The 16,253-nt window shown below is 38.7% G+C and overlaps 1 protein-coding gene across 1 annotated transcript in view; it reads right to left on the reverse strand.

The window, feature by feature from the left end:
- ARPP21 (cAMP regulated phosphoprotein 21) overlaps positions 1–16,253 on the reverse strand; it is a 137,708-nt gene that overhangs the window by 47,494 nt on the left and 73,961 nt on the right. Inside the window, 3 exon segments of the mRNA XM_038389822.2 lie at positions 2,168–2,294; positions 12,632–12,892; positions 15,658–15,762. Of these exon segments, the coding sequence (XP_038245750.1) occupies positions 2,168–2,294; positions 12,632–12,892; positions 15,658–15,762 (493 nt within the window).

Raw genomic sequence — 16,253 nt, forward strand, 5'->3', positions numbered from 1 at the left:
CCTGTTCATGGGACTTTGGGTTCTCCTCCCTGTGAATCTGAAGGGTCAGCAAGATTGGGAGGTTGGCACCCCATGCCTTGTTCCCTAATCTCTCTCACTTAAAGAGAAGGTCTGTAGGAAACTGCAAGATTTTCTTTGTGGCGTTTCCTGGCACCCCTATTCCCTCATGCAAATATCTCTATGAGAGGGTTCAATCTGGCCCATAGTTAGGACCCATTCAAAAGAGTTGATCATGAAGCAACTCTTAGGACCTGGGCAATGGGTAAAAATTTAAAACAATCAAAGAAATACTAAACTCTCATTACAGAATGTGGACATGATGTAATAATTATTTTTCCAATGAAGCTGTCAATAATTGAAAGGAGGAATTTTAAAAATATTGACAATTTTCCCAACTCAAGAGATTTTTCTTATAGTAACCAAATTCCTTGGCAGACACATAGGTGAAAAACAATATGGAAAACACATGAGCAAAAATACAACTGATGTCCCTAAGTAGCCCGTACCCAAACACAATGGTTACTACACTATGGTATATAATTAAACCTGGTATATATGGTATATAATTAAACCTTCAGATAGTTGAATTTTCTGTGAAAAATTTTCTGAAGCATTTCAGAATGTGTCCCATGTGTATTTTAATTACCATAATTTTCACATTACTGATCTACCATTTAACTGATAGAGTAAATATGGTTTTATAACAACACAGTCAACCAAAATAGTACCATACAATGCAATCTGCATTTAGGTTCAAAGATCCACTATATATGGATAATAAATACGATACCATACTGTAAGACAAGATATATTAGAAGAGATAGACGGCCTTTATGGAATATTACATCTCTCTGAGAATTGTAGTCTCCCAAAGCTATGAAATCTGAAAGTAAGCACCCCACTAGTCATACTGACCAAAACCAGCACCTGTTTTATTAGAACACAGGACAGCTTTAAAAGACGAACCATTGATCATTCAAATCAATTATAACTGTGTATTGCTATGGCTTTTTTTCTCTGAACACCTAATCAAGTGTGACAAACCTGTCAGCGGTCACCTTAAAGAGATTGGGAATGGGCTGGATGTCCCCATAGATCTTTCCCATCTCTCATCTCTATGCTATTGACTTTTATCTTAAAGGATTTGTGGATCAAAGCCTTGGCAGAGAAGCTGATTTTCCATTAAAAAAAAAAAACCAAAAAAACCACAAAATTCACAGGAATTTCTATCAAACCATTTGCATTTCTGGAGCTAGACAGTAATGGACAGACTGCGAGCTTTATCCTACATGACACAATTATGATTGTGTACCCTGTGGTGAAACAATCCCTCCGACCAAAGTTAATACTTGTCTGAGACACAGCATGGGGGAGGTTTGCACTGGAAAAACAGAAAATCAATGATTTTTACAGAAGCTCTGTTTATTCATTAGGAACACAAAGAACCTCGCACCAGCACAAACAAAATCAACCAACATCAGTCTCACTCTGTCTCCCCCATCCTTAATATGGTTTAATTAGGAGTGGCATGACACAGTAGGAAAAGAGACCGGTTCACTGTGAGACCTGCTACTCACTCTCTTACAGTGTAACGGCCCCCCTTCCAACTGCCCATCGCTGCAGGGAGCCAACATCCAAGTAGGTGCCACACAGACTCTAGAATACCTCATTGCCTGCTATTTTCATGAACACTAACCTCGAATGGAGGAAAATAGTGGACTATTACCAAGCTTTAAAGACTGCCTTTTACCTGGCTCGCTCCATATCACAGACACAGTTTCAGCTTTGCAGAGCAGAATGCCCCCTAAATGTTTCCATTACTGGTTTCTTGTTTTAAAAATGTTTAGGGGCCACATATGATGAAGGAAATAAAATGTAACTCTTGGCTTTCAAATGAAGTATGAATGATCACAGTAATTTGCTACTTGTCTTACTTCTTATCCAAAATGGAACATATTAATGCAGTAAGAACCACACTGTGTGACGCATGCTTTCCTTTCTTGTACGGTATGGCTTTCCAAGCAAAATCATTTTTTGACTGTTTCAACTTACTGAAATGGCCAATTTTCAATGCTAGCTTTTCAAGCCCAAAATTAAAGTACGATCAATAGGTTCATCAGTAAATGCAACACGAACTGCTGAAGAAATGAGTAACAGATGCAAATACCTGCTTGCTGTGCAGTCTGGGGTATTTGTTGACTCCGCTGTGCATTGTACTGAACTGAGGCAATGGGTCTATACTGCTGAGTTGCTGAGGTAGGGTATTGACCAGATGGGTAGTAATACACTGGCATCTGTGGAAAGCAAGAACACTGACTAAGTACTTATGACAGAAACTGAAGACATACAGAAAAAAGTCAGGTGAAGTAGTTTAGTTTTACAGTCATCAAAAGAAAAGATTTGCATAGTACTTTTTCAAGCACTGTCACTTAGTTCTAATTTTCTCTTGCGATGTGATTATAGATTCATAGATACTAAGGTCAGAAGGGACCATTCTGATCATCTAGTCCGACCTCCTGCACAGCGCAGGCCACAGAATCTCACCCACCCACTCCTATGAAAAACCTCACCCATGATCAATGTCTTAAGGATTAAACAATGTTACTGTGTAAGTTGAGAAACCCTAAATGAAGCAGGAACATGAATAAAATTGTTCAAATACTGAATTACTTTGTTCTCAACTAATTTAATGTCACAGAGAGAAACAGAGAGAAATAGCTGCTATTTTTTAAAACTGTGTAAGCAATGTTACATATAAACAAGAAAAAAAATCACAAAAGTACCATATTGCACAAAATTATTAATGCTAATATGAATGTATTATAGACCATATGGAAAACAATTAAATACACTTTGGGGAAAAGATTAAATGGACAATTGAGAGCAGAAATGGCCTGGAGTCAAAATGTGCATGTTGTATAAAAGTGAAATATTTATATGTATGAAAGAGAATCTCCATTGTTAGCTTATCCCTCTTTAATGGATAAATGCTTACCTGCATGAATCTCTCCCTTTAAAGCTTCTAGCACATTTGGCAGGAATATATTATGGATTAAAAATTATTGCATCCCTCCTCTTGCAAAAGCTTTTGGTAGGTATTGAGTTAGCTAGTGTTGCTTGCTATTTTATGTTACAGAACAGAGTATACTAAACTGCCACACCACACATTTGAAAATGCAAGTTGAGGGCAACTGAACACAGTGACTTTTCTTGCACACTCTTCATCATCATTACAGAGACATCTGAGCTAAATAGTTTTGCGCTGGCCCTTAGTGAGTTCAATAGCACTCCATATTTCTCATTTTCATTTGGAACAATTCTATGATAAAATAGAATAAAATATAAAGTATACGGGGCACCTCTACAAGATCTTCATGAGAACTTTTGTTGTTGTTCTTAGACTATTGGAAATGTATGTCTGCTTCTTTATAAACCAATGGAATTATATTTGTTTCCACATATAGTATTTGGCCTCTTTCAAAAGAGAGACACAAAATGCTTTTTGTTTTTCAATACAATAGGAATTAGTAAATGTGGGTCAGATTCTGCCACCTTTATTCATGCTGAGCAATACCTCAGCTCAGGAGTAGTTCCACTGGAGATAACTGGACTACTCATGGAGTAAGTATTGCTCAGGGAGAGTAACTGTAAACAGAATAAGGCCATGACAGGTATTTAAAGAGCCAACAGAATCCCTTTAAAAATAGGCTAAAAATCTCAGAGATACAAGGTTCTTTATCACCAGAGAAAAACTACCAAATGCAATAGAACTAAGTTACAGAAATATACAGTGCCATGCTGGCACTTGGAAGTGTACTTGAAATGGGTCTAATTAAGTTTTTTATCCACTACATAATCACCTCAAGATGAGCCATTTTGGCTAATGTTTCTATAGCTCTGTACGAAAACTCTCATAGAAGTTTCCCAGTGGACACTATTTTACAAAATGGTGATAACTACAGGAAAAAAGAGAACAGGAACAACAACAAGGAAGAAAGTGAGGGGAGGACACAGTTTATGAGGGTGAACCACAGACGGGAAGTGGGGAGAGGACAGAAGGAATTATAAGGAGAAGGGATACTGAGAATCAGGGAACCTGAACTTGAGGTGGCTGAAGGGAAGAGAACTCCAGGCAAATTGGCAGACTTTAGAGGACAAGATATCAAATCTTTGCCCATGTTTTTCTTTTGAACCCATGTAAATACTGTTGCTTTGTTTTGTCAGGTACAACCAGCCAGAGTGAAACCATGAATGCTTTAATTTGAACACATTTAATTTGAACACTATTCTAGCTCTGAATAACACAGAGTAATTCTGAATTGTAACCTGCCTTTGAACTGTGCTTTATCTTTGAATACTGCAATACAAGCGATGGGCATAGTGTAGGAACATTTGTCCCCAGATCTAATGAAAGCTCTCTAACTGTCTGGAGTGGAAAAATCCCAGTTTTAAATGAATGATCTAATTTTACCCCAGCAGGACAAGGTTAGTGAGGCAAACTTACCATAGATAAAAGTGGCTACACTCTTAAAACTTTTAAAAATAAATGGCCATCTGAGAACAATACGAGTTACCTCTTGCCATTAATCATTGCATGGAAAGTTACTCGGTATTAAATTAAAAATGTAGTCCAAACAGTTTAGTTCTGGAACTGAAGTTTTAGTTGAACCTGCTTAGCCCATTCTAATAACTGCTATAACACTCAGTAGCACTTAACATTTTTAGAAGTACTGTACAGCCATGAACTCACTCATCTCTGTAGCTACAAGGATTTTTTTTTTAATTCACTGGAAACTGAATGAATTTGTTATATATTCCATTTAGTAGCTTATCAGTACAACAATGTATCACTTTGAAAAATGTTGTTAGTGGCATGGAGCATTAGATGGAAAATCATTTAATTTGGGGTGACTAATGGTTGAATTTGATAGTAATCATGCATGGATGACTTTTTAAGAATAGACGTTTTTGTTAAAAGACTAGACATGAAAAAAAAGGCTTGACACAGAACATAGACATAGGTTAAAGTGGATTTTAGGCTGACTATCAATGATTTATTAATCTTGTCGGATATACTTTAATCTGTCTTCTGTACAGCTCTTCTTCAGCCTACAGACAGTTTCCCCCCAAAAGTATTCCAAGACTGATATTTGCCCACTGTCATATTACTTTAACGAACAGTAGAATTCATAGAATCATTGATACCAAGGAGACCATTTAGATCATCTAGCCTGAACCTCCTGCACTTTGCAGAATTACTTGCTACTTCAATCCCACAAACATCCTCTTTTACTTGTGCTTGACTACAAATCATTACCATCTCCCGGCTAGTCTACTGAAATGCCCAGCTGTACTTGCTGCTAACAGCTTTTCCACTAATCTAAGGCTAGGTTTCCATTATAAACTTTTGCTGGCACAGTTTATTTCAGTCAGAGAATTGGTATAAACTAGGAGGGTATCCCAGTATAGCTATAGCTCTATAGATTTATAGCTATACAGATATAACTGTATCATAAACCCTTTCTAGTGTACACTGGACCTAAATGTTTCCTTCTTCAGCTTCAACTCATTGCCTCCTAACATTGTGAAAAATCCCTTTTCTTCATTTATGTTGTTATTCTGAAGCCATGTATAGGCTACCATTTCCTTCTTGAGTTTACTTATTGAATTATTTAATAATAAATCATTATTTATAAACTACAATATTTAAGCTTAACTCGGTCTCTGTGTGTTTGTCCTCCAAGTAGGGTGACCAGATGTCCTGATTTTATAGGGACGGTCCAGCTATTTGGGACTTTTTTTTATATGGGCTCCTATTACCACCCACCCGATCCCCATTTTTCACACTTGCTACCTGGTCATCTTACCTCCAACCCTTATATAATTTTTGTTCTCCAACATATTTTCTTCCTATCTATCCTGAACTGTGCCAGACTCTGCCTAATATTCCAAGGACACTCAGACCAGTGCTATGTAGAATGGCATTATCACTTTGACATATTTCATGTCATCCCCTATATAACGTATAGAGATCTATGAACAGCAATGGCTTTTTCTTGTTGTTCCTATTTAATTTGCTATCTATCATCACCCTAGGGTCCCTCTAAGATAGGTTTTCTCTAGTTTGTTGGCGTGCTGTTTACTTTCTCACTCTAGGGGCAGGACTTTACATTTATTTGAAAATCATTTTGTTCAGCGTACTGCACTCTCCTAACCTCTCCTGGTCAATTTACAGTTTGATTCTGTCTGCATGTAGGTTTTCTATTCTAAAGGTTATCAACAAATGTGGTTAGAGTTGAATTTACATCTTCCTCAAGAGATTGTTAATGAAACCAGTTGTAATGCTGTTATCATATTTAATAGTTCTGCTGGGGGGTGGAAAATATAAATTCTCTCAATAGAAATGCGTAACTCCCATCAGCACTAATAGCAACTGCACTTACATAAGAGAATTTACAGAGTCTATATTGACCGATGGAGATTTTGGATACAAAAATGCCTTCCAGTCACCTGGCTGGCTTGCCTTTGTCTTAATTTAGGGATTTATTGTCCTCTTCACTGGCTATCCACATGCTGAGGGCAGGAAAATAGCTTTAATGATCTGTGAGTTGTTCTCTCAGGGGGACGGAGTCCCTTGTGTGGCATAATAAGGGGGTAAGTCCCCCAGAACTAGTAAACATTCCCAAGCATGAGAGTCAAGGACCACGTGCATGGAGGCATTTCTTGACTGCTAGTCCCCCACCCTTTGATAAGCTTCCACAACAGAGGCAAAGAGCCAAGTGAAGTTAACACAGACTGACCACCATCAGAGAACCATGGTGTACGGTTTCAGAGTAGCAGCCGTGTTAGTCTGTATTCGCAAAAAGAAAAGGAGTACTTGTGGCACCTTAGAGACTAACAAATTTATTTGAGCATAAGCTTTCGTGAGCTACGATGAAATGAGTTGTAACTCACGAAAGCTTATGCTCAAATAAATTTGTTAGTCTCCAAGGTGCCACAAGTACTCCTTTTCTTTTTGCGAATACAGACTAACACGGCTGCTACTCTGAAACCTGTCATTATGCAAGGCACTGATTTAGCCCTATGGAATGGGTGTTCGGTGTCTAAAGCATTACTATCCTCCAAGCCCTATGTCCTTCTCATCTGTGATCCCATTGTCCGAAGGGTGGTTTGTTCCTGTGAGGGATGCTGCTTCTGTTACTATCTCTCTGCTCAGCGCTATTTTTTTATCCCCTCAAGCATGCAGGCACAAGAGACAATTTGCCCTTTAGTCAGTGCTGGTGATGTTTTCACGGAGCATGGCGATCTGGTCCTTTATTGGAGTGCTTGGACCATGAGCATGTCCGAATGGCTGTCAGCATCAGAGAAAAACAGGATGAACGAGGTGTATTATTGTGACAGGGCTGTAACCAGGGTGGGCGAGCGGGGCAGCTGCCCAGGATGCAAAGCCGGAGGGGCGGGGTGGAGTGGAAGGGGGCAAAAAATGGGGAGGAAAAATGATGAAAAAACGGTATGGGACGCAAATATGCTTGCTCGTCCCAGGCACAGAAATGCCTAGTTACGGTTATGGAAAGCAAAATAAAAGTAGGAATTTGCCAGTGAAATGGAGAAAAGCAAAGCCAGATCACTGTTAGTTTCCACTAGTGAACTTGTTTCTCACAGGATGATGCCAAAGCCAACAGAGGAGAGGCTAGACAACATTATGCTTATGCTACTGAATACTGAATCTGTTAACCAGATTTAGAATATGCAGTGGGGGAGGAGGAAGCAGAAAATGACAAAGGGCTTCCTCCCCTCCCTTAGATGCATGACTGTTGGTTCCTCTTTTGATGAAGAATGGAAAAGGGAGCATTGGAACTAGTAATAGAGCCAGCATTAATTAAACTTTAATATATTAATGTAGGATCTCTTTAGGCTTGTAGGCTTGGACAACTTACTTTCTTCTTCTTTCTAGCTGGACCTGCTCCCAAATTTTCAATGCTCTGCTGTATTCAAGTGGCATGATACCAGAGGCAAAACTACTAGAAACCTCACTGCCACTACATTTACAGGAACTAATTAGCCATTTAGACTGAAGCCTCTGTTGTATTGGTATAAATTCGACAGCAACTTCTATGACACAGAAGTGCTTTTACATTGATTACATTACATTATAACATTTTGCAAACATAAGTATCTTAACTGGTTTTTTTAGTCTCTCTGCTTCTCCTCCTACAGAGAGCCACAAAAGCTTTCACCCTGGATCAGTTATTCAGATTTCAAGGTCTACTGTAAGAAACAGATACACAGCAATGACAACAGTAGCTAGGAAGATGCTGATTTTATAGGGTAGGTCTTTGACAGAGCATATGGGTCACAGTTTGTCCCATTTTGCTTCCCTACTCTATCAAAGCAACATCTTCCGAGCAGTTATTGCCACTGCTAAATAGCTATATTTCAGAACAATCCACTACATCTGCAGCCTACGGACAACTCAGTCCATTCCACATCTCCAGTTTGTTACTCATCCTGGGATGCACAATGAGGGGAATCTCGAGTGGGAGCTGAGTGGGTTATTTTACCTCTGTATTTGACACTGCTGGAATACTATGTCCAGTGCTGGTGCCCACAATTGAAGGAGGAGGTTGATAAATTGGAGAAGGTTCAGAGAAGAGCCATAAGAATGATTAAAGAATTAGAAAACATGCCTTATAGTGATGAGCTAAACAGATGGAACTCTTTAAGTCTAATAGACAGAAGCTTAAAGGGTGACTTGATCACAGTCTGTAAGTACCTTCATGGGGAACAAATATTTAACAACAGGCTCTTCAATGTAGCAGAGAAAGATACGATACAATCTGGCTAGAAGTTGAAGCTAGATAAATTCACACAGGTAATAAGGTGTAAATTTTTAATGGTAAGAGTAATTAATCATTGGAACAATTTAGCAAGGGTTATCGTGAATTCTCCATCACTAGCAATTTTTAAATCAGGATTGGATGTTTTCCTAAAAGGTCTGTTCTACGAATTGTTTTGGGGAAGTTCTGTGGCCTGGGTTATTTCCAGTGGGGGTCTGCCTAGATGATTACAGTGGTCCCTTCTGACCTTGGAATCTATGAATCCAGGGGAATCCCATCCCCGCACTCTAACGCAACTATCTCCATGTATATTAAGTTTAATTACAGTAGAAGAGGGCCTTTCCATAAGAGTTCCACACCCCACCAGCAGCTCTGTGGGTTCCAGCTAAGGAACCTGCTCTATGTCCCCATCCTTGAAGGTCTACCCATCCTCCGAATCAGTTGGACCAGTACAAAGCTTTCATACATAATGCTTAGATACCAAAGTGACAAAGTGATTAAAAATGCCATGGATATAACAGTGGGGCAGAGCTGTGAAGTGCACTGAAAACAAGGACAAGTTTGAAGTTCATGCAGAGGAAAGGGAAGTCAGTAGAAGGATTCAAAGAGGCATGACATAATCAGAACAGGTGAGGAACACACATCCATTCATTGGTTAACTTTTGGTTCATACTTCAAAAGTTATCTTCAAAACGACCGCTTAGCTACACGAACACAATTAAGCAGCAACTTCAGAGCAGATGATTGAGTGGCTGCATAATATGAGAGGCCTCACATGGATATTTATATAAATTAATTGTGACACTATTTAAAATGCATTTTATGGTACATATATTTTAAATTAAAACCTGGTCAGTTAGGTATAAAGATACATATTGATGACCATGTACACACCATACTGTATAACAGATGGTATGAAACATGCAATGCAATTGATATATGGAATATGTTTTCCATCTGGGTACACAGAACACTTTTTTGTTTTATTCTAATCACTAATTATAGTGTATAATAATACAGAAGAACTGTACCTCTCTAAGGCTACGTTGGATCCAGATCCTATCCAACCAAGGGCCCCCCCCCCCCTGCAAAATTACCCCGTTATCTACAATATCCTTTCAAAAGACAAACATGTTCAGTCTGATAATGAACATCTACTTTTGATTTGAGAATTTTCCTTACAATGAAGGAATCATGAAAAAGGACAGTACAGAAACATACGGAGTTACATTGTCCTTTGTACCTGCAGTTCAGTGCTACCAAAACCTCATTTTTTGAGAAAACTTTTTCAAGAAGTCTTTAATTAAATATTAGAGCTGAGCAAAAGTGGCATAATTTATTTTTGTAAAAATGAACACCAATTTGTCATTTATTATTTTCTCCACAAAATTAGTTTTTTTGTATATCAGACAAATGAAAAGTCTTCACAATTAACCATGTGCAGACTCTAAAAGCCACTGTCCCACAAAAAGTTGCTGCTGGTGGCTGGTATCGGTCCTCTCTCCTACCCAAATCCCATGGATTAGAGAAATTAACATAGTTCCCCCCCTTTTAATTCCATCTTCACCACTTAACAATTCTTTGAAAATATGAATTAAAGGAGGATTCATCGTTCTGGGCCCCAGGCTGGGAGGGGGCTCACAGACCCACAATATTTGGACCCAAATGTCCAATGTCTAAAGTCCACCATGGTGACTGGAGAGCCAGATGTGACAGGCAAGAAAGACACAGCTGAATAGGTAATTTTGCAGCAGAGTCCCTTGGTTGGATTGGATCCGGATCCAAGGTAGTCTTAATCCATTATTGATGCTTTGCACCAATATAACATTCTACTAACATTATTTCATTGTTTCACAATGCTCCTCTGAAATAAGCAGCAGTACCCCCTGCTTATAGACATGCAAACTGAGGCTCAGAAGTTAAGTGATATGTACAACATCACATAGTAAGCCAGTGTCAGAAGCATAATTAGAACTCTGGTTTCTTGACACAAAATCCTATGGCTAATCTATTAGAACACAGTGCCTCTGACCTCATTTCCCTACCAGCCCTAGAAATGTTGGTAATGTTTTCCATACATGAAATCCAAAAATATACAGGATTATAATATCCCAGCCACAGGTAGGCAGGTACCTGTAGGTAAGTATTATTATCCCCATTTTCCAGATTTGGAAATTTAAGATCAGAAAGGTTAAGTGACTTGACAAGACACAGTCAGTGGTACAGCAGAATCAACATGGCCCATTGAGACAGAGGACCTTTGCTCTAATCCTGATTCTAATACTGACTCCCTGCAATAACCATGAAACATATCTCTTAGCTTCTCTAAACCTCAGTCTGTAAAACAGAGCTGGCTCTTATTTATCTAGTTCACTAGGAGGAGTGTTCTGAAGTTTGATTAAATAATATTTGAAAATGTTATAGAACACACAGTATTAAGAAAAGCTAGTGACAGATGTGGGAACAGAACCCAGAGCAGCTTGTAAGATTTTTAGCTTTCTGCTTATTCATGTAGATAATACAGTTTGGCTGGGGGAAAAGGGGATATTACGACCTCTTCTGTCCCCCGCTCCTCCAAATTCACACATGTAAATTTTGGACATTTGGTAAATCGATACACAGTGAAAAATATTTCTTGTAATATTTTATATAACAAAAATGAATTCATAACACTGCCCTTTTGCAGAATTTTTGCAATTTGAAAAATAGGCAAATTCCACATGTAAAACCAACCTTTTCTGATAAATATTTTAGCTCTATTAAATATTTTGCAAGCTCTTTACTCAGGAAATTACATATATAGGGCAAATAGCTGCACCATATTTAGACTTAGAAATATCATGTGCCACTGTATCTTCTGTGGCATGAACAGCCCTTACTCTTCTAATTTTCTGTACTAATAATTAGTAAAATAAGGAGACAGTAACTCCCAAGTCTATTAAAAGTAGCTTAGTAGTCCACATTCTTTTTTATTACAACAGTGCGGAGACATACCAACAACTGCAGTTGTATCATCAATAAGGAATAACGAACAGAAATAACACCACAGGTTAAAATCATTTTATACTAGAGTGTTTGGTGGGATTTTTTTTAAACAAATATTTTTCGAGAAGATAAAACAACTTCCCCACCTCCCCCCACCCCGACTAATGACATTTTAGCATTTTAAGCTGCACGTCAAATGCAGTTTTATATAATTAAGTTGGAAATTTGACTTTTTAAAATGTATACCTTGAAAATGGGCCAGAAAATCATCCGTGCATTTTACTTCTTGACAGTAATCACTTTCTGTGTTCTGCAAGGATACCCAGGAGACATCCATGGATGTTTGGTGGCGAACAGTAAAACATAATCAGTCTTCAGGAAGACAGTAAAAATTACTGATCTGTGGTGTCTTACATGTTCAAGTCAATTAAATATGATGAATGGCTACCTCTGCTAGCATGCATGTGGCTCACAAGAGAAAAGGCACTCTGAATGTTTGTTCACCCTCCTCCTTCATATTCATGTACAGATATAGCCTGGAACACAGATGAATGCTCAGAAAATGATGGTGGGGGAAGGGAGGAGTTGTCGGAATCAATGAAACAACAGAAATGATGGAAACTTCCCACTGCCAAAAAAAAAAAAATCTGCTCCACAGTAGCTGTGAATTCCTTGAAAAGATATTCTCCAGTTACCACCTCCCCCCCGACCAGCCTATGCTGTATGTTCCATTTATGATGCTATACAGAGGTCCCAGAGTTTGGAGCTATGTGCTAAACTCACAATAAGGAGGTAAAAATTCTACTTACCTGAGTAGGTGGTGGTTGCTGTACGTAGCCCTGGGGTGGTGGGGGAGGCTGCAGTACTTGTTGGGATACTGGTGGACCTGAACCTGTAAAACTTCCTGGGGGAAGCTGCTGACTTGGGGATGCCATGACATAACCAGTCTGCTGGCCAGATGGCTGTATAATAGGTGATGGGTAGACAGGACCAGAAGGCGACTCGGGGTTCTCTCCTGATGACTGACGACTTAAGCTCATCTGGCTAAATTGTGTTGTCATGTCATCTCGCTGTGGGGCAAAAGTCAGTTGAAAATGATCAACATGATTTTTGCAGTAGACATTTGAAAAACAAAGAGCCAGGTTCTAAGAACAGATTGAGAAGCAGGTGAAAATAAATTCACGCACCACCATACAACTCAGAGCAACCGACAAAAATAAATAGAAAATAAAAATAAAACACTGAAAACTGCTTGAAAAATGCTTCCAGACTGTAAGGTAAATTACACCACATGGAGAAACAGCAGCTTCTTATTGGTTGGAATTCTTTGATCCAACCCATATTCTAAAGACTAGTGAACTCTAAAGCTTTCAAAGGGACACATTTTGAACGGAAAGGACATAAGCACTACTTTGTAAGTAGGGGCTCCCCTCACAAACCCAGAATTCCTTAACCAAGGATATTCTAATAACTAGAGTTGGGATTTTATAAGTATCCCAAGGGAAAGTCAATATGATTGAGGAACTCTCGCTTCCTTTGAATATCCCAACCCATACATTTTAATATAATATTAGGCAAAAATATGTAATCTGGAGACTGAGCAGTTTGCAGCTCTCAACAGCTAGTTAGAGACTTTTTATGCAGTTGGTGTTAATAAACATGTAATATAGTAGTAGTCTTAGGGCCACCATCTAGCTAGGGCAGGGACCAAGATACCAAGCAGGCATCGAAGACGAAATCCTGGCCCCTAATTAAGTCAATGGCAATGCTTCCTTTGTGTTCAGTGGAGCCAGATTATACCCTTAGTGTGTATAATGGTGTAAAAACAGCTTATAAAATGATCCATGCGAGTGGAGCGCTGTGCCTGAGCAGACTCCTATTGCCTTCAACAGGGCTCTGTGAGTCAGACGAAGGTTTTTAACCATCAGAGGAGTGAAGTTTTGGAATAACCTTCCAAGGGAAGCAGTGGGGGCAAAAGATCTATCTGGTTTTAAGATTCTACTCGATAAGTTTATGGAGGAGATGGTATGATGGGATAATGGGATTTTGGTAAGTAATTGATCTTTAAATATTCAGGGTAAATAGGTTTTTTTGCCTTCCTCTGTAGCATGGGGCATGGTTGACTGCAGGGAGGCTTCTCTGCTCCTTGAAGTCTTTAAACCATGATTTAAGGACTTCAATAGCTCAGACATGGGTGAGGTTTTTCATAGGAGTGGCTGGGGGACGTTCTGTGGCCTGCGCTGTGCAGGAGGTCGGACTAGATGATCAGAATGGTCCCTTCTGACCTTACTATCTATGAATCTAGGGTTTAGAGTGAAATTCGAAAAGGGTATTTTAATGCCTAAGCCCCAGTGAAATCAATGGGACTTTGGAGCCTAAATACCTTTAAAAATCTGGCCCTAAGGGTCCATTTGTCTTAATATTTGCCTGCATTCTGGAGATAAACAGCCTGAAGAAAGCTTCGTTCCATTGAGAAATAAGAAAATATCATCACTGCATTGCGCATAAACATGCGGACAAATGCTTGCTCATACCCCACTACTGAAGGGGGTGAACACCGCAAAGAATTTTTTTCCTCAAATAGTCCTATGAATTTTTAAATGAATTTGTTTGGATTGTGTTCATACACTCATTATGTTCACTCTCCAAAAATATTCTTGCATAATGCATTCACTGGCAGGGCTTTTGAAAAAGAAGTGTGGATTTTTAAATAAATACACCAGAATATTTGTTGTAAGCCAATTTTCAAATTCACAGTCACATGAAAGGTCATTTTTTAAGGTTTGCACTAATTCCATCTGGGAACAGGTATCATGGGCCATCATTCTCAAAACTGTAGGCCAGGATCTGGTTCTGTGTGCTTAAATCCAGGCTCCTGCATCCATTCTTAGATAACTGAATTAGTTGCCAGAACATCAGAAACGTGGCGCATCCACAGCTTCCATTGAATTGATGGCAAATAGTTTTAAACAAGTGAATTTGTAAAAACAATTATGACAATTCACAAAGAGAAAAATGAGGAATTCAGCTAATAAATTAACAATTATTAATCTACCTCTACCCATTTCTATGAATGAGACGCTATGAAACAGTCACATATTTGTCATGGGAGCTAGCTGGGACACACATCTGCTATGCGTGACAACAATTTTTCCACAGGGTTTCCAGTGTGTGTGGATGGGTAGAATAAGCCACTACTGAGTCTTTAAACATAGTGCTTTTCTCTTATGTGTTAGTAGTACTATTTGGTCCCAAAGGCATTATTCCATTTAGTTTCTATCTTTTCACATGACCAGGTGACATCAGCCACAAATAAAAATGAGAGAGAAAGACAGTGGACAAAAGAATCCTGTACCACCTACTAAAACGTCAGTTTCATTCTACAGTAGTATAATTTTAACCTTGTAAGCATCAGGCCAGATTCAGACTCCAGAGATGTACTGTTTTTATTCTCCATGTCCATTAGTGCTTTGTCAAGATGCACAGTACATCACATGCCTTTAGAGCTGCAGCTCTTTCACAAATATTCTAAGTGCTCCAGTATGATCATGGAATAAGTTCAGCCAGTGGATTTAGAGTACAATGGTTTCTACAGATTCTGAATCAAGCATGTCACACAAGTATTTTACCACATCCATAAGCGGTTTTCTTCCAGACTTTGTGGACATAAAATGCTAAAGTATTCCAGAAGTGTTGGATAAGAGAGAGATTTACAAAGACCTTAACACGAGTTGCCCTGCATTCCTACACATTGCTGTAAAACATACACATGCTCACCTCAGCCACCCCACATCAACTATCACCACAAAAATAAATAAAAAAAAATCTGTAGTACCACAGGAAACTGCTGCGTTGGAGACACTGGCAGGAGATGCTGAGGTGGATAAGAAACAGCTGGATATTGGACTGACTGGGAAGATGGCTGCAAAGCCTGAACAGGCTACAAAATAAAATGAGACAATAAATACAATACTCCAAGACTTAGATAATAGCAAAACACTTATTTGGAACTACAGCTCTGGTAATGCAGGTGACCTACCTTCAGGTAAAGACAATAGATCAGTGATTGACTTTAAGCTTGCATTTTGGTCCCTCAATCTTGTGATTCTTTGTTATTGTTTTCTGCTGACTAACAGACGTTTAAGTTCATGAGATACACAAATAAAACCGTGGTTACTTTCTTATTATTAGTGTGCTGCTGTGCTAAAGCAAGATGCTATATATAACTCACAGAGATCACAGGGGGAAAAGCACAGCACGTGCATAGATATGAATTTTTCTGTTAATGGCTGATTTAAACTCAGAGTGTTTCATAGGTAGAAAACTAATGATTATAAAGCTGAAAAATAACAACAAAATTGAGATTATCAAGTTACTTTGGAGGAGATGTTTAGGTAAATGAAAGAAAGTGTTTATACAGAACCATACGGA

This window comes from Dermochelys coriacea, chromosome 2, assembly GCF_009764565.3.
Source record: "Dermochelys coriacea isolate rDerCor1 chromosome 2, rDerCor1.pri.v4, whole genome shotgun sequence".
NCBI lineage: Eukaryota > Metazoa > Chordata > Testudines > Dermochelyidae > Dermochelys > Dermochelys coriacea.